Genomic DNA, 27,905 nt, shown 5'->3' with positions numbered 1-27,905 from the left:
AAAGCAAGTGCCAGTATCTGCCTCAGACTTTCACTAATATAGAGGTGCATTTTCTCATGGAAAATTCCAGCCCGTAACCTGCCGCCCACCAAATTCTTGTACCTCCCCGTACCAAGGACACGTTCCCAGCCGGCCGGCCTGATGTAGTGTCTTCGGCATGAAGAAAAATACAATCCTTCGATAAGGGCCGGCCTGAACCGGTTCTCTCCAAGCGAATAACACCTCATAACTAAAACATCACCCTCGACCTAGAAACTTTCCAAGCTGCCGGAGAGGAAAGAAAGATGGAGTCTCTCCCGTTTAAGGCCTACCAGGCCTGGATTCAGCACGACTCCATGAAATACCCTCACTATAGAACAGATTACCCCTAATACTTAACGGATCTATCCTCTAGGATATATGTGCAAACCCTAATCTATGGGGAAGAACACAGGATCATGTCGAAGTGCCTAATGAATAGGCTCTATACACTACTCTAACCCTTAGACTTGGATGGAAAGAGACTGAAGTCACATTAGTCCCCTTAATCACAAGAGAGCCGGGAAAATCGAGCAGTACATTTCACCCTTGACTTCAGTCTATTATACATTCATTAAATGGAGCTAACATCTGTGGAAGAATAATATGAAACAAAGCTAACTGATCTATGTCTAGTACCGAGTGTACAGAATTGAAGCAGTGAAGGAATACACTGAATAAAGCAACAGATAGCAATCAAAACAGCAACAGCAATCAGAATACCGCCTAATGTTTGACGTAGCATGTGTACGTCAGGCAACCAATTAAAGAGCCAGTCAAACCAGCCCTGGTCAACGTGTTTTCTAACTTCTTCCGTTAAATCACGCAACTTGTCAATGTGTGCACGAATGGATTGTGTATGATCGGATAAGTTAAAACAACAGAGACCTTCGAAATCGGAGCAGTCATGTCCGTGTTTAAGCAAAAGATAATCAATGGCCGCTCTGTTTTGCAGAATGGCCCTACGTTCACCCTGGGCATCTAGTAACATGTCGGACAGGACTGTAGAAGTATGATTAATAGATTTCACCATCCAGCAGGCCATTTTCCCAATGGATTTGGCATTATAAACTGCCAGAGCAGGAACACCAATAATTGAAATAGCTAGGCTAAGGTATTCAGACTTGGAATATAAATGCAAAGATGAGTCACAATCCTCCTGTAACATCACAGTATCTCGAATCACACGAGAGTTGGCATTCGGATGTGATGAAAACATTAACAAACTGAGTCTCGTAATAGCACAAGGGCCTCCGGAAATGTTTGCAGGGACATATGGCCAGGAAGTATTACCACATGAGAAAAGCCATCCGGCAGGTAGTAACATCGTGCGATAATGACTGGGGGTAACTACCAAACTATTGCAAGTCATATTGTTCTGAACTGAAACACATGTGGTCGGTGTCCTTTGAAAGCACAAAATCCGTTCATGAGCGGTAAATGAAGTGGCGCCTTTTAGTTTGAGGCGTAGACATTCAGAGATCGCACTAGGATTACACGTAAGAAAGAAGCATAAATCACCTTGTGTGATATTATAGGTAACTATTTGGGACTGGATGGGGGGTGGCTCGTTCGGCAGTTCGGTACATAAAGGGCAATATACATGGGTAGCAAAATCACCCAGGAGAACATTGGGACGAGCCTTTGAAACATTAAAAATGTGAATTAGGGTTTCCAACGAGGCAGGGACAGCAACCAGACAGGTCGCCAGAATATCGTGTACAGATCTCATCGGTGTCAAACAGAAGTGAGGGGCATCAGTCACCCTCTTGGCCAATGCTGTCCAAAAGTTCGATGATGAAGCCCACGCAGCGAAGGAACGCAACACTCGGGTTCTCAGTTCATCCCGGGTTGACGGGATCCCTCCTTTCTCGTCGTACCATCCCAAAAGGAGTCCTGTACCGACACATCCTGCAGCAACAGTCCAAAGAATGATCTGAAAGAGAATCAAATACAGGAATTAATCATTCTCGTAAATAACATTTGTCAGCCGGGACCGCCTCCCAGCTATCTTTCCCTGGTCTCATAACCAAAATGGTATTGTCCTGACCAGTGGCAATAACCTCTGCTTGTTCAGGGGGATTTTTAGGCGACTGCACCCAAACCCTAGCCCCAGGGTTATCCGTAGAGCCAAAACCTTTCTGGCCTCGTACAGTTAGCAAAATTGGGGCAGTGCCTTTCATTAATGTACCGCTGAAAACAGGCATAATGAGTAATTGAGCCACTCGGTCAGTGCGGTGTATCAGTAAGTCAACCTCACTGCTATTCAGCAGGAGCACCTTAATCTCTCCCTGATAATCACTGTCAATAATTCCTCCAAGCACCTGAATGCCTTTTACAGCCAGCCCCGATCTAGGGGCGATTAATCCGAAATTCCCAGGTGGTATATGAATACCAACACCAGTAGCAATGATGACCCGTTCCTTACTTTTTAAAACGGTGTCATCCATGGCATGCAAGTCTAAACCTGCCGACCCTGGGGTTGCTCTACATGGAGCCAAAGCTCCAGGAGTAATTTCCCAGTACATCACAGTCTCTCTTATTTCATTGGGCTTAGCATCAACATTCGGAGGAAACAAACGCATAAGTGGGGATTCAGCATTTAGGAAAGGACGGTTATTCAAAATCAATAACGCTTGAGGCAAAAAGTCTCGCCAATTCTTATACTTGTCATTTGTTAACTTACGCAGCTGGTCCTTTAGCAGGCCATTCAATCTCTCCACCAGGCCCGAGGCCTGTGGATAGTAGGGTATGTGGAATATCCATTCAATATTGTTTTCCGCACAGAATTCCTGTACCAATCTTCCACGAAAATGGGATGCATTATCAGATTGAATTTGGAATGGCACACCATAATACATCATAATCAATTCTAATGTTTTAATGGTATTCAATTGGGTAGCTTGCTTACAAGGAAGGGCTACCAGCAGGCCACTGTATGTATCAACAATAGTGCAAACATATTGACAATTCCTACTCATAGGAAGTGGACCAATGTAATCAATCTGCCAGATTTGAGCGGGCAGTTTTCCGCGATGTAAATGACCTTTAACAATTTGGGGCACTTTACGCTGTCTGATATGTTGACAAACGGGACAGTGTAAGATAACATTTTTAATTAAATCTAGGGGAATATAAATTCCTCGATCAGCAGCCCACCTGCTAGTGGCCTTCTCTCCAAAATGTCCTGCCTTCTGGTGTGCCCATTTCGCCAATCCCGCAATGTCAGAATCTTGCCTGTCCACCACTGCCTCAGCAATTTTAGATTTCTCATCTGCAATGTTATGAAAAAATTTGTCAAGAGAATCTATCGGGGTGTGAGCATCCACATGGAAGATTGTAACAGTACTCTGTGGGAGCATCTCCCAAATCTCTTGCCATAACTCTTTTCCCCACAATTCTTTGGAATGTAACTTCCAATTATGGGAATGCCAAGTCGGCAACCAAACAGCCAGTCCATTGGCAGTAGACCAAGAATCAGTGAAAATATGACATGTACCAGGTAATTCTTGTTTCAAAACTTGATAAACAGCGTACAGCTCGGCAAATTGGCTGCTTTTACCTTCACCAGTTGTGCTCAGCAATTTCTGTGTGACCGGATTATAGGACACCGCCTTCCAGTGCCGTGTCGTCCCTATAAACCTCGCTGAACCATCCGTGAACCAAACATGGTTTCTGTCCGCTGCGGACAAATCATCAAAAGGCTTACCCCACTTGACAGGAGACTCCTGTGCTAAAGGTACGGAACATTCACTCTCAGTCGACGGCGCTCGCGCCACCTGCTCATGTAAAGAAGCAACTCCTTTCGGGCCCACACGTGCCCTATCTTGTATATACCATTTCCATTTAATCACACTCGCCTCTTGAGCATGTCCAATTCGGTGAGTTTTCGGCGAACTCAGAACCCACTGCATGATAGGAATTTCAGGGCGCAAAACTATATCATGTCCCAAAGTCAATTGCTCGGTATCCACCAGAGCCCAATAACATGCAAGTAACTGTTTCTCAAAGGGTGTATAACGCTCACCAGCATCAGGTAACTTTTTGGTCCAAAAACCTAACGGTACTCTACTCCTGCCTTGTTTCTGCCACAAACTCCAATTTGCATAAGGGCCCTGTACAGACACATTCAAATCCACATCACCATCACGTACAGGCCATAAATCCAGAGCATGTTGAATTGCTTCTTTTGCCAGACTGAACGCATCTTGCTGTGGTTTACCCCATTCAAATGCATTCTTTTTACGCGTGACCCGGTACAAGGGGGCCAATATTTGGCTCAAATGAGGAATATGCTGGCGCCAAAAACCAAACAGGCCAATAAAGCTCTGGGCTTCTTTCCTATTCCTCGGAACTGCAAAATCAAGAATCTTCTGTTTAACCTGAGGGATCACTTCACGGTGCCCTTCATGCCAATTAATACCCAAAAATTTTACAGACTGGGACGGACCTTGCAATTTATCTGGGTTGATTTCCCAACCTTTCCCACGCAGGCACTCAATAATCCTGTCCAATTGGGTCTGAACTTCCTCCTGTGTATCGCCTTGGATCAAAACATCGTCAATATAATGACATATCTGAATTTGGGAATGAACCGGTACCTCAGCCAAATGCTCTGCCACCAGCCGGTGACATATTGTGGGACTATGCACATAGCCCTGAGGAAGACTCCTAAACGTCATCTGACGCCCGTTCCACGTAAAACTGAACTGTTCCTGACACTCAGGGGCAATTGGAATAGAAAAGAAAGCATTAGCAATATCAATGGACGCATACCATGTACCTGGATGCTTTTGGATTCTTTCAATTAGGGTAATAACATCCGGCACTGCAACAGTCAAAGAGGGCGTGTGTTTGTTCAATTCTCGATAATCAACAGTCATGCGCCAAGAATTATCACTCTTACGTACAGGCCAAACAGGATTATTCCAAGCAGAAGTAACCGGGGTTATAACACCTGCATCCACCAACTCCTGAATAGTGGTACTAATCTCCTCATGGCCACCTGGAATACGATACTGCTTTTGACAAACCACTTTTGTCGCCTGGGGAACTTGTATGGGACGCATTCTTAAACGACCAACCCGTATAGGTCTGGACGATATATAATGCGTGGTTCCAAATTGGTAACACCCATCGTCTAGATGCAACATCATTCCTTTCAAGATATCAATTCCAATTATGAATTCTAAGAGTGGCACCACTAGTACAGAATATTCTTTTCTAGGGATTCTGCCTATTCTCATTTCAAGCAAAGTTTGAACTGCAGGGGTTTCTTTTCCACCTAATCCGGTAATAGTAAAAGGCTGACCTGTAAACTTCTTTGATTTTCCATGAATAAGAGTGGCCTCCGCTCCTGTATCTACCAATGCTCGGGCCCTTTGGATATTACGATGTCTCCAATAAATATCAATATCTACATAGGGTCTATTATCTCTGTGAGCCCATCTGTGTACCGGAGCTTGACCTATTTCCTAGTCATTCTTACTGCATTCTGTGTACCAGGACAAATCAGGATAAAGGCTCTCACGTTTCTTAGGTATCGGTACCTCCTGTTCATATCCATTCCCCGTACGGAACGGACTCGAGTCTTCAGCATTGTACTGCGGGTTACGATCGACCAAACTGTGACGATCCTCTCTCCTCCTCAAGTCAGGGGATTGATCCCTATCATCTCTACGTCTGCTGTAAACATAATCATTTCTCCCCCTTTCTCTTTCCCCCTCTCTCTCCCTGTCTCTCTCTCGACGGGGGGACATATCACGTACATAACGTTGATCATCACGACGAACAGAGCGCCCACGGCGGTCGTCATCACCGCTTCCGTCAGAACCGCCACGATCACACTCAGTCGTCCGAACACGCCGGGCACCCTCCTTCCGATCCAAGCCACGTTTGCGAAACAACTCCCACAAACGAGCAGTAGTCTCACCGTCAATGTCCTCTCTACGCACACCATCAGCTAGAAGACCAGAAAAGATATCACGCCTAGTAAGTTTATTTTCACCAGGAGTACGGGTGTCAGGCCGGGACTGACGTTCAGGTTTAAACCACTCACCCAACTCACCGAGTTGGCGTACCGACTCCAGTACCGTAGATAACACATTACCAGTCTGATTAATCAATAAAGTCATCATGACCTGCTTATAGGCAACAGGGGAAGACCGAATAATGCGATTCCGCACAGAAGATGTCAACAAACCATCAAGCAACCTGTCAGCAGTACCCAAAAAAATTGCCGTTTTCATCACCTCCTCTTTGAGACGTTGTGCAGCATCGCGCAAAGTATACCACGGTTTGTCATTCACAGGCCAATCAGATTCAGTAGGATACTTTTGATTACAACCCTCAGTCGCCAATTGAAGCAAAGAAATTTGACCACCACCATTATAGTTACGAAAATGATCTTGTACAGTAGAATCCGAACTCAAGGAACAAAACTTCAAACAATCGCCAATATCTAACATAATACCAGCAGCGCCCAGTTCATAAAGGCGCACCATCCATGTGAGCAAGGTCTCACCAGCTCGCTGCCGAAATCGCTGCAAAATATCACTAATTTCCTGTTGAGTAAAGTCCTCTAAAGAGTCCAAAGAAATACCCTGCGGAGCAGCGGGAGACTGCTGCAACTTCCGACGAAAAACTGGATGCGCAGAGACCGCGGGACGAGCATCACAAGGAGCCCGATCAGTACTCGTAGAGGGATAATCAGTGTAAGAGGTATCGATCTCACCCGAAGAACGAGCGTAATCACGGGGTGCACCATCAGAGGTGCGAGAAGCAGACTTACAATCATGACGGGAACGAGAAGACTCGCGCTTGACAGACTCCTCACCCGAGGAACAAGAATCACTTGAATTCCAGATATTACCATCCCATTCATCAGGATTCCAATCCAGTCCGGCTTTCGCCACGACCAGACGCACCTTTCGCGTCGAAACCCGACCGCGCCTGTTCTTGTATTTATAACGAGCAATTCGCACAGCCGCCCTTTCGGCAATAGTTTGGTAAGTCTCCAGCTTATCAGCAAGCAACTTATTTTGACACCGCAACAAAGTATGAGAATTCTGAATCTCAACAAAGTGCGCTTCCACATCTTTAAGAGATATCTGTAATTTCAACAATCTCTCATGTAGAATCCGATACGCAGACAGAACAATCCAACCTCTGCGCCCCAAAATAGGAATCTCTTCACCCTTCGATATGGGTGCCTTCTGCAAACAAGTAATCACATTAGCCGGCTCCGCCAGCTCCAAAGAAGAATTCCAATTCTCACTCAAACCAGTAGAATCAGCCCACTCACGGGCCAAGGCTTCATAAGGCGTTGAATCCCATCCGGGAATATCAACGGGCAACTTAAAAGTAGATTTAGATCTTCTAGAAAACATCGTGGAAAAGAAAAAGAAGAAAAAGAAGAAAGAAGAAAAATAAAAACTATACACACAAGTATACAAAAATAAAATGCAAACAAAACCACGCACGCGCCGAAAGCAAACACAAGACAACCACAACGCACACAGGTTTCGTAAACGGTTCGTGACGCCAAATGTTCTGCTTGGGTTTTCGGATCAGATAGAACCCGCTCAACAGAGCCTCTCTAACCCAGCCAGAACGTTACCCCCCCCCCCCTCCCTAGGGCCTATTCACACCTAAAACCACATATATATACCACCTAAGGACAGGGAATTCCTACTATATATACCAAGACCTCTTATAATACAAATGGCGGCCTCGCGGTCCCAAATGGACCCAGGACTTCCTGCCCAGACGGCAGCCTTAGCCTCGCGGTTCCAAACGGACCCAGGACTTCCTACCCAGACGGCAGCCTTAGCCTCGCGGTCCCAAACGGACCCAGGACTTCCTGCCCAGACGGCAGCCTCAGCCTCGCGGTCCCAAATAGACCCAGGACTTCCTGCCCAGACGGCAGCCTTAGCCTCGCGGTCCCAAACGGACCCAGGACTTCCTGCCCAGACGGCAGCCTCAGCCTCGCGGTCCCAAACGGACCCAGGACTTCCTGCCCAGACGGCAGCCTTAGCCTCGCGGTCCCAAACGGACCCAGGACTTCCTACCCAGACGGCAGCCTCAGCCTCGCGGTCCCAAACGGACCCAGGACTTCCTGCCCAGACGGCAGCCTTAGCCTCGCGGTCCCAAATGGACCCAGGACTTCCTGCCCAGACGGCAGCCTTCACAAGTTCATCCTATAATTACCATGACATACAACAAGGGAACCAGTGTTACTATGTATCAGATCACACAAAGACTGCTAGTTGAGCACAACCTGTTCCCCAGTTCGAGGGGCTCCTTTCTCCCTTATTCAGTTATCACTTACCTGATCAGGATTAACATCTGTTCATATCAAGTCACAACTGACTAGAAGAATAGGCTACCCTCTTATACAAGAACACGCAGTACATGTTGATTCACTACAAACTGGATACTTTATTTAGTCACTACATACACACTCACAGAACATAATACATATTACATATGACCTGCAAAGAAAAGCGATAGATTAAGTTGTACACTCTAATAATAAAGGGGTTGACATCACCTTGGTCGTATGTAGCCTGCACTCAATGGTCATCTAGGTTCCCTTCTCGTCTGTGCCTCGGCTTCGCCTGGAAGTCACACCTCCGCAGTCACGGATCTACTCCCTTCTCCTTCTCCGAGTCACTGGGACCTCTTCCTCATCGGCTACTCTCTTTTCTTTGGCTATTCTGTTAGAAGAATATCTATCTCTCGGTTTTTCTCCACCTTCGAGCTTGTCATCTGTCTTCCCTGGAATAAGTAGTAGCTTTACTGCTTAACGGCCAGGTGCCGCCTACGGACTAAAAAGCAAGTGCCAGTATCTGCCTCAGACTTTCACTAATATAGAGGTGCATTTTCTCATGGAAAATTCCAGCCCGTAACCTGCCGCCCACCAAATTCTTGTACCTCCCCGTACCAAGGACACGTTCCCAGCCGGCCGGCCTGATGTAGTGTCTTCGGCATGAAGAAAAATACAATCCTTCGATAAGGGCCGGCCTGAACCGGTTCTCTCCAAGCGAATAACACCTCATAACTAAAACATCACCCTCGACCTAGAAACTTTCCAAGCTGCCGGAGAGGAAAGAAAGATGGAGTCTCTCCCGTTTAAGGCCTACCAGGCCTGGATTCAGCACGACTCCATGAAATACCCTCACTATAGAACAGATTACCCCTAATACTTAACGGATCTATCCTCTAGGATATATGTGCAAACCCTAATCTATGGGGAAGAACACAGGATCATGTCGAAGTGCCTAATGAATAGGCTCTATACACTACTCTAACCCTTAGACTTGGATGGAAAGAGACTGAAGTCACATTAGTCCCCTTAATCACAAGAGAGCCGGGAAAATCGAGCAGTACACGCGGTTACAGTGACAGTGTTGATATGGATGCTAAAGGCATGTTACTGTAAATTAAACTGAGCTTGCACACTATCAGTGGCAAAATGGAACCTCGTACCTGCAGCACGAAGAGTATGAAAGAAGGCTTCAGTGCATTGAGAGGCTAGAGATGTGACGGCGAATATCGGAAGGGGAAGATGGCGTGAATAACATTTAGAAAAGGAACACGCTGGTTTTTGAACAAAGAATGAGGATAGATCTAGGCTTTTGCTAACAAAAGAAGAGTGAATTTCCGATGGGAGCGGGATTCAGTGCCTAGGATGAAGAATTGGATGCTGCAATGAGAGTGCAGAAGAATGTGCTGAAACCTTACCCTCAACATCGCGCCCCAGAGGCGTAAGGGCTCCACTTCATGGCTATTCAGAGAGTGCAGCTCAGCAGGATAGTGATAAACACTTAGCTAAGAATTAAAGACTAATGGTGGACGACCAGTGGGCTGTAACTCACAGCTTTGATGCCTTTTCAATAATGTACAACTTTGCGCGGGATCGATTTCAATGTCAATGTCGCTCACATCATAGTAGGTTTATGAATCCTGCAAAGGGAATAGGTCACATGATACATTGATAGTGTTTTGGATTTTTTTGAGGAATGGCCTGAATGTTATTCATTTGTAACATAACAGATTGCATGTTAGATCCAATTGATGATAATAGATTGGATTAAGTTTTGCAAATGTATTCTGAGGAAGCATTGTCTAGAAAGAAATGTGGAGCAACGAACACTGAGCTGTAAATGAGAAGGATCTTGATTCGCTGCAAACATGGAACTATATTATGGAGTTTTGTTATCTTTTATAATCCTGACTTAATAATAAAACATTTTAAAATTATAAGTCGCACATCAAAGTAGCCCAGAGAGTAGTTTATTCAGTGGTATTGCTAAGATATATCCATTCCCTATTGCAGTTAAGCATAGAATCTAATATTGCAAGTAACTTGTATTATCCTGTTGCCTTTGTAGACGCCCACTATGGCCTGCTGGCATCCTTCTTGAGCGGGACTGGTGAGCCAGAGTTAGGGAGTCCAGTGTCTTTTTTTCCCCTCCATAATCCCTTTCCCCTATCCACATTTTTACCATTGTCCCTTCTATACCTGTATTGTTTGTCACTGGTTGAAGGAGTGAGAGGTGGTAAAGTAATTTGCTTCCGTGGGTTGCTGCACACAAGGCTGGTGCACTCTGATAAACCATGAAGGAAGATGTGCTTGATGCACGAGACGAAGGTAATGCCACCATCCTACCTCTGCTGGACCACTTTACAGCATTTAGGATGATTGAAGACAAATACTGCTTGGTCATCTGATTAGTATGCTGCCATAAGCATTTGGAAGCTCCTGCCTGGTAGGTATGAACCTGCCTTCGGTAAACTGTGCCCTTGACTGTGTACAGAAGGAAAAGGGAAACAGTTTCCGGAAGCTTTCTTTCCGTTCTGTGGGACCCAAAGACAGCAAACGCTTGAAGTGGGATGAAATAGGGGGGGGCTATAATAACGACATGGCCAAAGACGCATAACTAAGAATCTTTTCAAGAGCCATGGCATTTATGATTAAGGGTGTGATTTAAAACATGTATATTAAAATTCTGTGTGTCATGCATCATACCCCCTGAGCAGTATCCGACTGCCACTCTTCAGTATTCTATTATTGCATTTGTAAAATAATTATTGTCAGGACCCAAAGTTTTGCTCCGAAGGTTGTGGCCCGTGGTATCAAATGTTGGAGTGCCGAATACCAAGACTATGTAGCTTTGTTTCCAGGTTCATGCCTCTTTCATCCACCACCTTTATCTCATTCGTGTTGGTTCTTTTTTATCACAGCTCTCACCTTCCTTCTTCCCCTTTGGTGTTTTTCTCTCTGAGTCAAAGTCTAATGTGGAAATATAAGTGCTAGTCCCCAAAAATGAGTGCCAACCACTGGCTCATATTAGGCACTCATAACACGACGCACATATACCTAAAATAAGCCTGGCCTGTTGCCAGTGCTTCTTAGCAGTATCAAATAAATAAACAGCAACGATTGTGTTGTGAATACTTACGATGAATATGTTTCAATTCTGTAAATACATGGCTGTGAGTTCAACTTCACAAAGGTCTGTGTAAGGGGGTAGTGGTCTTAGGAGTGTGTCAATCACTCCCTTTCTCAGCACTTTGCTCTTTACGATCTTACTCTGTTCGACCTATACACAATCCCAAAATTATTAATCTAAATTTACATATTTCTAAAATCCTCATATGCAAATCCCACACGTCATCTCTTGCTTCTTCAGCAATGTCTTTTCTAGGTCTGGGTGAAATTTAAATTACATGGGTGTAATTTGCATAATTTTGTGAAATTCGGGTTATGCTTGCTATAAGAAACTCCCCAAATTACATACGGCATTACATCACTTTATGTACTTATGATCCATTCGCTGTAAAGATGTACAGCAAAATGAGCCAGTCATTGTAAAAGAATGTCTATGGACAACAGAACACGGGCAGCTTTTGTTCGCCATGCTTTATTTAAATGAATCCGCATGCCAAAAAATGACGCAACCATTTCATATTATAATATAGTGGAAAACTGCAGATTTGCATTTTACATTTGCTCGTAATTTTGCTGAAATTGTGTGTAATTATGTGTAAGGAAGTCACTCACATTCCGCGCACCCCACATATGCTTCCTTTCATCTCCTCCACTTAAGCCACACCCACCACACAGACCACTGGCTCATCTGTAAAGACTGAATTTTATTTTCGTTTCGCACTGTGATTGTTTCAATAGTGGTGTACCTCCTTCACACTCTTTCTCATTGCTTCACATTTACAATTGGCACTTAGGTGCATGGGCGTAGGAAGTGTGGGGGACGCGGGGGGGATATATCCCCCCCCAGATTTTGGAGTGGGGGGGACAAGGGTGGGGGGGACGAGGGGACAAAGGAATTTCCCCTCTCCCTTTTGTTATCGCAGGGCCATTAGCACGCGAAAGCGCTACCTAATGGCCCTGCACTTGACCTGCCTGGAGTCAGAGGCCACCTGCCCTCTGCCTTTTGTTATGCTGCAGGAAGGCTCAGCCGTTCTGGGAAGGACAGAGAACGGAGAAAAAATAAACGCTGTCTCTTTTCCTTCATGGCAAGGACCGTGTCCACTACTCCTGATCTGCCTCTGGCGGCTGCCCTCCTCTCTTTATTCCTCCATCTCTTTCTGTCTCGCTCCTGCTTACGTGCTGATTTCAAGAGGCAGCTCTTAAGGTACTCTCTCTTGCCTCTCCTTTTCTTTATTAGTTCCCCTGTGAAATTGATCCAAAAAAGGCTGAACACTTTGGCTGTAAATGTCCTCATTTTCTGACCGTTTTCTATTGAAAAGAAAAACCTCGGAATGGAGAGAAAAAATAGTTAAATACCTAAATAAAGCAATACAGAGTGGACAGCAGACAGGCCAGACTGTTATTTACACCCACACACATTAGCGCCACTTTACAGAGTTTGCCAGTGAAAGCGCTACTTTCTTTTTATCTTCTTTCTTTGAACAACATTGTTTTCCCAGGGTGGGTAAGTGCGCCATTCCTAAAGGGACTGCAATACCTGGTTGATGGGTAGAGTGGAAACGTTTAATATGATCGTTTTCAACTTTTAAATTATTTTAGCTTATAAAATGCGGCTCTGTGTTTGGGGATGTGGTCTTTTTTAAACCAAACTGCATACATTTTGAAAGGATATAAGCAATGAACATTGAAAGGGGTCCCTTCCTGGTCCTGTAGCCATGTCTTGAACTTTTCAGGCAAAATCACTTACTGATTTCTGAATAATGAGTTTAAAACCGTTAAGGTAACCATGTTTTTTTCTGATTACAGTTCACATGCTTTGCTTATTCTTGCATTCCCTATGAGTGTTTGCTTTTTCCAGGGTGTTATTCATTTTTTTCAAGCAGCATTTTACTGTTGTCTAGTGCATAATTTGAATTTAGTCGCAGCACAATTGAGTTGTGCTGAAGGCAGTGCGAGTTTCTCTAAGTGGGGCAGTATGTTGTTCAGTGTGGGAGAGAATGTGGCACTCTGGCCAGAGCTGCTGAATTTGGAACTGGAGAACCATGTTCAGACCTTCATGACCAGTTCACCATACCACACTCCTGACAGAGCTTATTCTGATGCTACACCTTAGAAGGCCCGATAGACCTTAGAAGACCAGGTGTCTTAGCACCCGCAGGTGGACCTGTCCACCACAATCCATACTGCAGTTCACTTCCAGTCTTACGGGCAGGCATATGAAGAAGCACATCCTAGATCGACAGTGAATCTGTCACTGAGGTCACAAGACCCTTGAGGCCAGTCCACCTCACCCATTGGTACCTCCATTGGCCTTTTTCCAGCACTAGCAGTGCAACTTGCCAGGGGTTGGCAATGTAGGATTTGCATGCACACCAAATTTAGGGGGTGATTATAATGGCAGTGGGACCGCCACGTCACCCCGTCGGTGGCGGTCCCACCGCCATTGGTGACTGTATCACAGCCCGCCATATTACAATGGCGGGTGGTTACCTGGCGGTCGGAAAGACCAACCACCACGCACCCGACGGGCTTCTTGAGCCCGCCGGTGTGGTGGAGGGGCTTGTGGTTCCTACAATGCTGGTGGTGCCTACCATGCACCGCAGCAGGGATTACGATGTCCCTTACCCGCCAGCTTATCAATGGCGGTTCACCTGCCATGGAAATGCTGGCGAAAGGGACATTGGGGGCCCGTAGCAGGCCCCTTTACCCCTGACCCCCAGACATGGGTCCTGGGGGGCATCTACGATGCCCCACATCATATCACTGCACCATGTGGCAGTCACCGATATATTTAACATGTTCCTTTTTTTTTTACTTTGCGGCGGATGATGCAGCCAGCAGCACCTGCTGCAATGTAAAAGATAGGCACTGCGAACACTGTAGTAGCAGTCGCATTGTAATGCCTATCGTAGGGCCTCCACCTTGAAGGCCAGCGGTCCCATTCCCCGATTCGATGGCGGTGGTACTGAAGTCCGCCTGCCATCGTAGTCAGCGCCTAAGTTTGCATTTTATGAATATGATTCAGCGGGAAATAAATTGATGTTTGCAATTTAATTGACTTTGGTTGGCCTCTTATCTATGAGATTTCCCTGTTGAATGTGCCTTTACATTATACATTTTCGGTTGTATGAATTGATTGCATACTACACTCTCCTACAGGTATTAATTTGAGTGTCATTAGGAGTGTCTGGGACCAATTGTTTTCTTAGGAATTGTTTTCTTTACTAACCTTTGCAAAGGGCCCTAAACTTCACAGCAACACAAGTCACATTTCTTTTAGTAATTTGGGATCTGTTTGAGCTACAAAATTGTTTTGGAGGGAATCGTTAGATTATGCAGCAGATGATGTATTATGTGGCAAATATGATACAGCCATAGTTAAGTGGAAAACATTTTTCCACCTAATTTTGCCCCAACATTGTAGTTGATCAATTTGTAAGTTCCCCAAACCCAAAAGTCGAGTTTGGGCACAATTAGCATTTTAAAAGCAGCCCTATAACACAGGGCTACTTTTAAACTGACCTCAGGCTTCAGCAGTGCACACATGCAAGCGCAGAAAGGGCTGCTGGCCTCTAAACTGCCATGCCTTATTATATTCTAGGGACTTAAAAGTAGTTCTAATCCCCCTGCCCTATTATGTACTAGGGCCTTATAGGAAAGGTCATGCCAATCATAGGGGTACCCTAACCCATAGTGCACCCTAGTGTATGTAGGTGTTTTCACTGTATTTTTAAGCGCCTCTTTCAGAATAGCACTGGCTGTTTAGGCAGAGGCCAGGGTCAGTCAGTCAGGTACCACCAGTACCAGTCAGCAAAAAGTTGGGGAGTGCCTAGGGCAGCTTTGCAACACTAGAGGAACACAAACTCATAATGTAAAACATAACACCATGGTTGGGGGGTTCTCTTCAATAATCAGAATTGATTTCTATCCTAATGAACCCATTTTCCAACATTAGGATAGGGAAAGACTGGGGAAAAATCATAACGTTCTAATCTATACATTGAAGTTTTTATGCAGCTCTTTGATGACGGTTAATAGCTCACTGTTCAATGTTAGGATTTTAACTTATAAACTTCAAATACCAAAAGAATATCTCAGACAAAAGCAGTAACTCACTGACCTTTTGAATTAAAACTTTCACTAGACAAGCCTTCGATCTCTCTCAAAAAAAGAACATTAATCACCAAAGTTATCTTCACATTTTTATTGTTGCCTGAAAATTGCTGGAGACCAGGAATGCAGCAGCAGGTACTTTTCAAACCATAATGCACTTGCAAACACGACGCCCCCACCCTAAGTCAGCAGCCTTTGTTTGCTTTGTGCATTAAGATGCAAGATTCATATATATGTTTTTTTTAAAACATTTGGTTTTGTTACTATATGAATGTAAATAACAATAAAGCATACATGCAAACTGTGACTACATGCCTGCTTTTCTCAATATTTCACTTCGAAAGTATGCAATTGTATTTGTTTAACGGGCGGTGATTTGTATAGGGTCACTGGAAAGTGCACAAGGTTGTCCCTGTCCCCCCCAGAATTTTAGTGTCTCCTACGCCCCTGCTTAGGTGGTCTTTGCATTGTACACTCTACAGGGAGGCTAAGGATCAGATGTACACCTTTAGAACCCAGTGACAGGCTTTGTGAGAATCCCACACTGCCTTCGGCCTCGGCTTCAGAGCTCTTATTCAAATGGCAGCAGACAAGATCATGTTGCGCTACGACACAGCAAAAGTTCCCTATACGACTGGGGGACTAGGCACTACCTTCCTTGAAATATTATCACTGGGTTTCCTTTTCCTCCTAACTAGTGCTTATTAGGACTATATTTAGTTCTATCAACAGCAGTCAGATTTTTAGATCCACCTTACTTTTAAAAAGCAAGACTTAAAACTCTTTCAGTCTATGGTCAGATCTGGGAACTTGTGTCTAAGAATTTCAGGCTACCCAGCCTGACTTACTGTACATCTCCCTAGTATAATACCCGACTCCCTGATTTGTTTCACAATTGTTTCTCATTCAATGGTAATGGACTCGTTAAAACACGTGGGGCAGCTTTTTGATGTCAATACATTTAAATAATTTAGCATTCTCCATTTCAATTACTAGTTCTGTTTTTTTAATATATGCAACTGCTGGTCTTTTTAACCAAAAACACAGTGTGTAATGATATACTACTTGCACATATACCAGTTTTGGATCTACTGGCATCCACTATCCGTAAGGGTAGGATTGGCTATGCTTATTAGCTTCTAGTGAATGAGCGAGCAGCTAATCTGCAGCAATTGCCAATCGTTGGAATACGGAGCAGGGCTCCCAAAACATGGAAATTACCAGAGATGATCTACCCACTAGCATTACAAATAGCCATAAATACTTAAACCAATTCTGGTTGAAAATTCATCGCACAATTCAATGATAGGGCTAGTGTTCCTAAGGAAACAAAAAGGCACGATCTCTCAGAGTATGGAGAGTGCCTGTGCTGGGGTAATGGACATGGACAGTCAATGGGACTGTTTATGTTGCCCTCACACATGCCCTAGAGGATATCATGCTTCATCATTGGGCGGTGCTCCTCGTTGGGCCGGCGCTGCAATGCCCAACTAGGCTCCCGAAGGGTCGCTTTAGCAGAGATCTTTTTCAAGGCTGCCGATTGATGGGTGAAAGTGAGGTGGCTTTTGACGTGGGGTGTAAAGTGCAAGTTAAAACTGGTAAGGGAATTTCCAATGCTATACTTTATTAACAGGATTACCTTTCCAGGAATAAAAAACCTTTAGTGGGTTGGAGCTACCTCCTGGGTTTTGAAGAAACCCAGGTAGTCAAAGTGTTTGAAATCAAGTAAAAGAACTCCAATTACCATCTCAAGAGGAGGATCTAGTAGTGGTCTCACCTTCATGAATGTGTCAACATGTTTCGCACCTGAGTTGGTCGTTAGGATCCAGGGCGCTTCATCAGGACAAAAAACATAAAAACATCAAGTGAATAAATTACCCCACACTAAGCGGTGCCCTTACGTGCTACCTACTGTGTGTGTGTTGTATTGTTCTGTGTCCGACCTGTAGGGATAGCGAAGCATACTAACAAAGACATTAAAAAACACTGGTAGAGCGGTTGCTGATCCAGCAGTAAATTCCCTTGGTCGGTGACCACTCCTCTAGTATCCTAATCATGTGTCGTATTTTCTTTGTGAGAAGTATCTAAAAAGAGCATGTAAGTATGCATTTAAAAATGTTCAGCAGAAAGACTCAGGATAAGTATCATGCTGGGGCACCCACTGAAGTGAATAAGCACAGTGATGTCCGCAAAAGACAATATCACTGTGGCTCCGGTAAAAGCAGTCCATATGGATGGGACTTCTTTATTCTGGGATATGTATCTCAGGCTCGGCCTAGTGTCAGTGGTTCAACACATCATATCAGGAAGGCACCAGGGATATCTAAAAACATCTATTGATGCTGACTCCAGTGTTACCAACTACACTGCTTTATAGATCTTTGGTGAGAGAAATTGTTACCATATGAAACTGTGGTAAGGAAAGGAATACAGATAAGTTTCAGGATGGTACGTTTCTAGCATCTTGCATGTAATCTCGGTTGTTGTGAACACCACTGGTTAATGCCACATGATGTTATGCCCCACGGGAAGGTTCTAGATGGCATGGAATGGCCGCATTGTTGTTGAATGAAACGCACATCATTATCGTTGATTAGAAGATCACATTGTGGATACTCATCACATACATGGGCACACATACACATGCAACACCACAAATTCTACACACAGCCACAACATGTTCAGGAGTCAATAGATGATTTTATGGCTAGACTTAGAGAGTTGTCTGACAAATGCCAGTTGGACAGATGATAGAAGAAATGATTAGGGACCAACTGCTTGTCCAGTGCAATGGTAAAAAAAATTCTGGAGAGTTTGCTAGTAACCCCACTTTGAAACAGGCAATAGCTATTGCCAAGGTGGTGGAGGAATCCGAAAATGCAAGCGCGAAATGAGAATTTCCAGTTCGGATATAAAAGTCACTAAAATTACAGCACTAGTGGATGATGGTAATCAAGTTAATGCAGTAAGGGCAAGATCTCAACTGGCCAGAGGAGGTGCTAGTAAGAGCAGTGGTTTGAAAGATTCAACATCTGTGAACGTGCATGGGAAATCATCTTGGGCCTGTTATAGATGTGGCAGCAATTATCACTTGGTAGACTCGAAACAATGCTGTGCAGTGGGAAAAGATTCCCAGAAATGTGGGAAAAAGGGGCACTTAGCACGCATGCGCATAGTACCGGAAAAGAGGGTGGCTATGGTTGACGATGAGCAGTCGGACTACAGAGTACTTATAGTACTGGATGAAAAGGTGGTAGGAAGTTCCAACCAGGAGAGGAGGCTGACTCGTCCTAAGGCTGACTTTGAAGTTAATGGCGCAATGGTGTCTTCAATGATGGACACTGGCTCTCATTACAACATAGTTCCTAGGGTATTATTTGATACTACATCGCCTGGAGGAGCACTTCGGACGTCACTCTCAAAAGATATCAGGGAAACTTTATGTGGCCACGAGGATCCGCTGATTTTAGTTTGGATACACCAGTATGACCTTGGAATCACCGTCATCCCGAGGGCTGATAATCAAGTCATGCTGATGGATGCGTATGTTTTGGATAACCTGTTGTCTCGTCATGAGGAAGTTTTCAAGAACAGGTTGGGTGAGTTCAAGAACTATGCGCACAAATTTTAACTAAAAGACAATGCTGTTCCTGTAAAACATTTATCTAGAACGATCCTGATGGCTGCAAGGGCGGAAACAAGGAAGATTATTCAGCCGCTAATGGAGGATGGAGTAATAGAGCTGATAGAGTCAGCCGAATGGTTGTCTCCAGTAGTTATTACAAGCAAATCTGCTATGTCTCTCAGATTTTGTGTGGACCTCCGCAGTCTTAATCAAAATATAGTCATGAATAATTTTCCCTTACCTAACATTAATGAACTTATTTAAATGTTGTCTGGGGACAGTTTCTTTTCAAAATTAGATTTGAGCAGTGCCGATCATCAGGTCAAACTCCACTCACACTCGAAGCACCTTATATCATTTATCACATCATTCCAGTTTCAAAGACTTCCTTTTGGTCTATACTCAGCCGCAAGTGTGTTCTAGCGGTTGATGACGGGCATTTTGTCTGGTCTGAGTAAGGTTATCATTTTTCAGGGAGACATCTTGATTTTGGGTGAGGATGAGGTGGAACACAACGGTAGGTTGAATGAAGTGTTAACTCGCATTAGAAAAGCAGGCCTAACCTTGCATAAGGAGAAGTGTGTATTCCTTGTGCAGGACGTGAAGCGGGGTGAAGCCAAAGGTGAAATTGGAGAGTGCAATTGTCAATGCTAAGGTTCCATGTGACAGAGATGCCCTTCGTTCTTTCATGGGATTAGTGGAGTATTACTCCAAGTTTGTGCAAGATTTCACTCTTATGACTGAACCCCTTAGAGAATTGCTGAGGAAGGGTAGGAAGTTTGTGTGGGGACATTCAACAAAGGGCTAATGCGGCTGTGAAAAACGACATTGCTCATACTGGTGTCCTTGCACCGTTTTAAAGCACTTTGAAGACCATTGTCACTGTGGATGCCAGTGTGGTAGTGATAGGGGCAGTTTTGTTTCAGGTGCATGGCGAGGAGGAGATGACTGTGGCGTTTGCCTCACGAATATTGACTGACACCGAACGCAACTATGATTGAGTGAGGGACATGGAGCAGGATTCAACGCTTCAGTGCATTTTGAACTTAATGAAAGGGACAGTGAGGAGGGAGCGTGTGCTTTCTCATGCTGTCAAACCATTCTTTAAGGTGGTTGATGAGTTGTCTGTTCTCTGTGATTATCTGTTGATGAGAAATTAAATGTTTGTGCCGCCGACTTCCCTTGGGTCAAGCTTGAATAGCATGGCTCATGAGGGTCACTTGACCCAGACGTTGACCACCAAGAGGGTCAGAGAAAGATTTGGTGGCCCCTTATGGATAGTGAGTTTAAGGAATGGGTGGTGAGGTGTGGTGTGTGCAAGGAGTCTGAAAAACATCTGAGAGCGGGTGTGGGGAAGTTGCACGAGGAGCAGCATGTTTCCAACGCTGATGAGGTTTGGGAGAAAGTATGTTTGGACTTCATTGGGCCATTCTCTTTACTTCCTGAACAGGATACGTTTGCAGCTGTTCTTGTGGATAACAAGCTCAAGTGGGTGGAAGTTGTGTTCATGAGGAATATTACCACCACTTCTACTGTTGATTTTCTCAGTGATGTGTTTAGGAGGAAGGGAATACCTGCTGTGTTACTCATGGACAATAGCACACAGTTGAGGTCAGAGGAGATGAAAATGTTTTTGGACACTTTGGGTGTGAGACATGCTTATTCGTCACTGTACAACCCCCAGGGAAATGGTCTTGTGGACAAGGCCAACAAGCATATCAAAGGGATGAAGCAAATGGCGTGCAGTGCTGGTTTGTCTAGCAACGGGGGGGGGGTAAAAGACATGCTTTGGGCATATAGCACTGCTGTCAATATCATTTGAGGTAAAAGCCCTTTTGAGATGTTGTGTGGCAGGTGCCCTGGGACCAAATTGGGTCCCTCATGGATGCGGGAGTGTGTGACGGGGGTTGAGCACGTTTGAAAAATACTTTATTGTGGTTGGAGATGGTGTCAAGGTGCAGTGTGAAGGATTTAACAAAGTTTTGTGGGCCATTTAAAGTTCGAGAGGTGGGCAGCAATTGGGTCAAATTAGAAAATGGCCAAACCTGGAACCTAAGAAGGGTGGCTTTGTACCAGAGAAAAGGCAAGGGGTTGTGGGGGTGAGGGAGATGCTTCGGATTCCTGCTCTCTGTGGTTGTTTATGAAAGATGGTGTATTCACAAGGGACTTGGGTGGTGGTAGGTCTCAAGCTACTCCAAATGTATCAAGGGGAGATGATGGGGAGGGGGCAATGGTTCCAGAAGACAGTTTGACAGTGATGCCTCAAGAACAAATGTTCCACAGGGTAGTGGGACTATGATCAGCCCTCAAGGTAGGAGGGAGATGAGAGTGAGGAAGCTTCCTAACTATTTGGGGGATTATGTGTGTGATTGAACTTTCTGTTTCCCGGCGAGCACAGGTGCCCTCATTGCGTGTTAAACTTATCGGTCCTTGTTGCCCATCCCACCTAGTGTATCCTTTGTGTGTTTTGTTCATCCTCTGTGTGTCTGTGCTTCTGTCGGGAGGCCTGTGTTCTGGTTGCCACAGTCTTCTTCGTTTCTTCTTTATTTCCCAACATAGGGAGATGCGTTATAATGTGCTTAGGCAGCTTTGGCCAGGCCGAGGCTGCACACTTATCTGTCACATATTAACGTTCTACGATGTTATCCTTAGAATGTGGTGATGGTACCTTTGCAGTCATTGGCAAGCTGCGCCTGACAGGACTGCGGGGTCTCTTTACTTAATGCAATACATCTAACCTCTTGATGGTACTCAAGAGAGTGAGCTTCTGAAACATTGCAGAGCTGTTCACATGGATATACATTTTACTTGGCCGAATCGGATGAGCATCAGTAAGGCCTTTATTTGAGATTACAAAAGATGATTTCCTTTTTGCTTGTCAAAAAGTTCTCACTACATTGTACTTTTTGTTTTTGCTTTTTTAAAGATAAATTGTAAAGTCTCCTTCTTTAGAAATCCATTAGCATATTTATCAAATCTACATGTTTATTTTCTAGTAATAGTCAAAATATTGATGAAGTTGAAGAAAAAGCACTTGAGTCCACATCAGAAGTTAACGAAGCCAGTAAAGTGGCAGAGGAGAGGTCACGTTCCACCAGCGACACAGCCAGCAAAACACAGGTAGGATCGGCAGGATCAGCGCTCTCTTTTTTCAGTACCGGGCTACAGCTGTGCTAGCAGCACTTATGAGATCTGTACTACCAAAGTCACAGCATGTCACAGACGTTTACATTGTGATGTTGAAAGGCACGGTGAAGCAACTCGGGTCACTTTCAGTTTCACAATTTCAAGCGTGTGGAATCATGACTTCACGTTGTTAATGTGTTTGTGTATTTGGCTTTGACAAATGCTGGTTTTGCTTTTGCCGAAGAGGGTGATAGGATAAAACTTAATAACTCTTATTGTATCTTTGCTTCTGATAAAGGGGTGATGTACCTTGTAACCCTAGTAAATCTTCTTTTTGAAAATCTTTTTATTGGCATTTTATCGTCATGTATAACACTGTACAGTAAATATTAAATGACATGTATTACAAGATAAATGCGACTTTCCATACACTACGAATTCGGGCATTTGTAATATATCACAAATTGTTATTGCATCTTATTTCCTAAGCAAACGGCTTGTAACATGTGCAGATAAGAGATTCTCTAATAATCAATTGTACTCCCTTGACAATCACTTAGAGATTCTGTTCCGTTATAACCCACCTATTTCTGGCGCCAGAAATGTATCTGTACATGTATTTTTTCTCCTGTTGTTCCCTGGGGCCTACTGTTTGGTAGATGGTGCTATGTAGACCCCATCATCTCCCTGCAGCAAGTATGCCAGATACACCACTAATTAACACAATTTTTCGGTTTTGTTTATAAAACGAAGTGAAAAAACAACAAAAACAGCCTCAAACATTGAATGCAAGTGCTTATAAATCTAGCAGGGTTTTCAGCAGGGGTGGTTATATCCTAGCCCACTTCTTCGTAGTAGAATATTCTAAGCCTTATAACCTATTGGCTGGACCCCTATATATCCATATGCTACTGTATCTATTGTTATGATTATTATTGGAAAATTGGGAAATCCAGGAGGGGGAGTAGGGTGCCCCAGATTCAGCACCTGGAGCATCCCTGTCGTGCCTTTTGCCATGCCTCCCCTTCCCATGTATTTCAACTTCCACCCCACCTATTCCGTGGGGGTACTCACACTCCTCGCCCTCACTATTAGGGCAGCTCAGGTGGTCCCAGTTAAACAATATGACCCTACACGCTTCAGCAATTGGGCGCTGGCGCAGTCCCCTCAGTTCTTCCCTACTCAGTGCTCTGCCCTCCGCAGCAGCCCACTTAGACACCTCTTGTGTCCATGTACTACTCTGTGGTCCCATTGCTGACTTCCATGTTATCGCTATTCGCCTCCTAGGCAGTGCCAGTGGCAGGTCGATGAATTTACTCCCCACTTTACACTAGGGTATAGACCGACTAGACGTGTCTCCTCAGAATGCTCAAGAACACAAATTAGTGTGTTGTTGATCTTAGCTAACACTATTACCTAGAATCCCTGCAGCAGCGCACAGCACCAGGACATATGGAGAAAATCTGCATCCAATTGGCCACACCTCGGGCAGCTTCTTGGCTCTCCTCCAAAGGCAGCTTGAAGGCGATGTACATAGTTGAATTGGTGATACTTGAGAGGCGCACTACGTGAAACCTTTTTAGGGCACTCCAGTACTCTACGCCACTCTGAGTCGGCAATCGCCCTGTTCAGGGATCTTTCCCACTTACCCCATAATTTCTGAATCATGGACAGAGATGCCTCAAGGAGGGATGCATAAAACCATTTTATTTGGTGTCCTGCCGTGCATTAGTGAGTGGAGAACCAAGTGCGTCTCAGGTTCATCTCTTTCTGTTTCCCATTGTCTCCCAAATGCTCTCACCAGCGCCTCATATAAAAGGAACTGGCCTGGGGGAAGTCCGCAGCCCTCCACTAGTTCAGAAAAAGGAATCAGGCATTTGTCTAGATAAAAATCTCCTGTTGTTTTTATTCCAGCCTCCGGCCAGGGTGCCAGCTGTTTCGCACCCAGGATCATCTGTGGGTCGCCGTAAGGCAAGCCCACCAGTGGCAATGTCGGGCCATATCTTGGGGTAGCTGGCAAACTTGCCATACATCTTTTCCAACATTGTAGTGCCGTGGTCTGCAACATGGAGACATATGGGACCCTCATGGCCTGATTTAGTAGTTTCGCCAGTAGCTGGTGCGGGTGCTGTCCTGACTCCGCTAGGTAGGTCCCCTCCTAGTTCACCCCCTCCAGCCATAGGGCCACCCACTGCAGTTGTGCAGCTAGTTGATAAAATTCAAAATCTGGTACACCCAGTCCCCCCTCCCCCATGGGGCGCTGCAGGGTCCGCAGTGATACTCTGCGTCTTCCATCCGCCCCTATAACTTCCCGTATGAGCGTATCTAGCGACCTGAACCATCCAGCTGGCACCAACACCGGTAAATTGGCGAAAAAGTACAATAAGCTGGGCAGCATGACCATTTTGGTCATTGACATTCTGGCCATCAACGGTAGTCGCAATGACTTCCAAAAGGCCACAATAGAACGGAGTGAACGGAGGGCCCTTCCCAAATTACTCTCCCTCATGTCTTCCAGTAAATGAAAAATCTGGACACCCAGGTATTTATTTAAAAGTGTTAGGGGTCCACTTATAGTCCACCGGTAGCTCCCCTGGTCTACGTGAGGGTCCTGCCACCGGAAACAGATGTGTTTTATGGTGGTTAACCCAGAGGACTGACAGAGACCCAAAGGTTTCCAGAAGTCCGAAGGCAGTTTCTGCCCCCCCGCAACATGCCCCAGATATATCAGCAAATTGTCCGTGTATAATTAAATCACATATGTTCTGCCACTCAATGTCAGTCCCAGGCCCCTCTTATCCCCCCCGGTGAAAGAGTAGAGCAAGTGGTTTCACCGGCAAACAGGAGTGGGGATAGGGGCACCCCTGACGTGTAAGATGTGATATCTTATATGTGGCGAGATAGTCCTGCTCATCTTGACTCTTGCTATGGGGAGAGTGTACAACAGTTAGACTCATTTTAGCAAGCCCTCCCCCAACCCCATTCTCCGCATGACCTCGAGCAGGTAGTCCAAGTTTACTGTGTCAAATGCCTTCTCCAGGTCAACTGAGAGGAAGGCAGCTAGTGTCAACTCTCGGTCCTCAGAGTGGTAGAGCACCGAGTATAATCTGCGTCAGTTATGTGATGTATTACGGGATGTGATAAACCCGTTCTAGTCGGGGTGAACCATGTGTCTCATATGTGGGAGCAACTGGATAGCTAGTATTTTGCTTAGTAGCTTAAAATCAGTATTGAGCATGGACAAGGTCCTGAAGTCCCTTACTCCTGCATCCTGATCTTTGGTCTTAGGGAGTGGTATCACCAGCGCAGACCGCGTAGAGGATGGCAGGCATCCTAGTCTGAGAGCCTTGTTGTACACGTGCACCAGGCGGGGCTCCAAACTACCTATATTTCGCATAGAACTTGGCAGGTAGGCCATCGGGACCCGCAGTATTCTCATTTGCCATCAGTGTCATAGCCCCCTTAATCTTCTGCAAGGTCACCGGGCCATCCAGTTCTTCTGCAATTTCGTTGTCAGCCACGCGAAGGTCTAGCGGGGCCAGAAAGGCACCAAGTTCCGCCTGGGACGCACCTTGCGGGTCAGCGTACAGCTTCTCATAATATTTCTGAAATATTGCATTAATCTTATCAGGATCGTATTCTGTCGTGCCCGCATCCGACTTAATTCGGGTTTTTGGGGAGCCTCAAGATTCAGATCTAACCAGCCTTTCCAATAAGTGTCGGGCCTTCCCTTCTTCGTTCTGCACTCTCTCCATATATCCCCTCTAGTCATGAGATCCAAGCCGTTCTAAGGCTTCTTCACATTTTTTCCTGGTGATCCGTAACTGAATATGTGCCTGTGTCCCAGGCCCCTTTATGTTATCCAGTGTATGCATCTCTCCTTCCAAGTCCAGGAGTTCTCTGTGCAGCTCCCTCTGTACTCCAACTGACTGTCCACTGCAGTGCCCTCTCACCACCACCTTGAATGCCTCCTACTCTATCAGTCCTGTAGTGGCCGTGCCTGAGTTCTCGACAAAGTATGTGTCTATTGTGCTGCGCAATGATTCTGCAAATGGTGTTTCTTCTAGTGTCACTGGGTTAAGCCTCCATGTAGGTATTGGGAGCCTCAGCCCTCGAGGTTGATATGACATCAACAGAGGGCTGTGGTCTGAGAAAGTCCGACCAAGGTATTCCGTATATCTGTTAGAGGTGCCTATTGCCAGGGAACACCAGAATGCATCCAATCTCGTGTTGAGGTGGTACATGGGAGAGTAGAATGAATATTCTCTATCTTTACCATGCTGAAGCCGCCATATGTCTTGTAATTCCCAGTATGCCATCCATTCCCGTTGTCCCGCCCCTGTCTTGTGTGCCCGAGAACCCCGGAGGTGTGGGTGAGACTGGTCCAGTTGTACATACGCAATACAGTTAAAATCTCCCCCCCAAAGCACTACTTGTCCCAACTTTATGTCAGCTAGGTGAGCAGAGAGAGAGGACAAATAGGGCATCTGATCCTGGTTGGGGGCATAGCAGCAGCCCAGTGTAATATCCTGACCTAGCAGGTGCCCCGCTAGCAGTACATATCTTCCCTCCTTGTTAATTAACGTACGTATTGCCTCAAAAGGGACCCCCGTTGGACCCATATCAGCACCCCCGGGCATATGCTGAAAATGTGGTGGCAAAAATCTGCCCTCTCCATCTCCAAAGATTCCCCACCTTCCCCTGTGTGAGATGCGTTTCCTGCAACAATGCTATTTGCACTCCCCGAGGTTTCAGGTAGCTGTGTATGTTGTGGCGTTTGGACATGGATCCCATCCCCCTGATATTCCATTTAAGTAATTTTAGGTCCTGGTTTGAAACCACCATCTCAAATAGGTCCAGACTCTCTTCCCACTGGCATATCCCATGAGGGAGATAACAAAACAAACACAACAAGTCCCAATTGACAACTTCTCCACCCCAGAGCATCCTGGCAATGGCCATCTGCCCAAATTCGAAATATACTGTAATGCAAAACATCAAAGGCCCAAACCATTCTCGGTGCAAGCCTTCAGGGGGGTCGCGTACTCAGAAAATTGCATGCTGCTTTCAGTTTAGCAAATCTATAAACCATGTTGCTACACGTGGCAATGTCACCCATGCCGGCCCAGGTTTGCGACCAACTTAGGTGGATTATCTCCCATTATATAATGTCATCTGCCGTGTTCTGCGTCACTACTGGAAATTCCAAACTGTTACTGTCAGATGTATACGATTCCGAGCCTTCAGTCCCTTTCATGGATCCAGACCCTGCCTCAGATGGGTAGCCACTCTTCTGGGCAATTTCTGCAACCACCCGTAGCGCCGCCGCCCTCTCACGTTCTGTCTGCAAGGAATTCGGTTTCTTTGCCTTGATTCACGCAGACTGTGTTTGTGAGCGCTTCCTGGGGCCCCGGCTCCTCACCACCCGCCTGGGTTTTGGTCCTGCTCCAGTCGCCTCCATTCGGTAAGCTTCTATCCAGTCCCAAGCCGTTTTGGGATCTTCACAGAAGTGAGTCTTCCCATCTACAACAATGCGGAGCTTGGCCGGGAACATAAGAGCGTACTGGA

At 45.4% G+C, this 27,905-nt stretch overlaps 1 protein-coding gene across 1 annotated transcript in view; it reads left to right on the top strand.

Moving 5' to 3' along the window:
* APLF (aprataxin and PNKP like factor) overlaps positions 1 to 27,905 on the top strand; it is a 702,995-nt gene that overhangs the window by 337,933 nt on the left and 337,157 nt on the right. The window contains exon 4 of the mRNA XM_085612712.1: positions 22,208 to 22,331. Within this exon, the coding sequence (XP_085468838.1) occupies positions 22,208 to 22,331 (124 nt within the window). The remainder of the gene's footprint in view (positions 1 to 22,207; positions 22,332 to 27,905) is intronic.

Source organism: Triturus cristatus, chromosome 6, assembly GCF_964204655.1.
Source record: "Triturus cristatus chromosome 6, aTriCri1.1, whole genome shotgun sequence".
NCBI lineage: Eukaryota > Metazoa > Chordata > Amphibia > Caudata > Salamandridae > Triturus > Triturus cristatus.
Note: the sequence above shows the minus strand (reverse complement) of the source record. Positions and strands in the feature narration are given on the sequence as shown.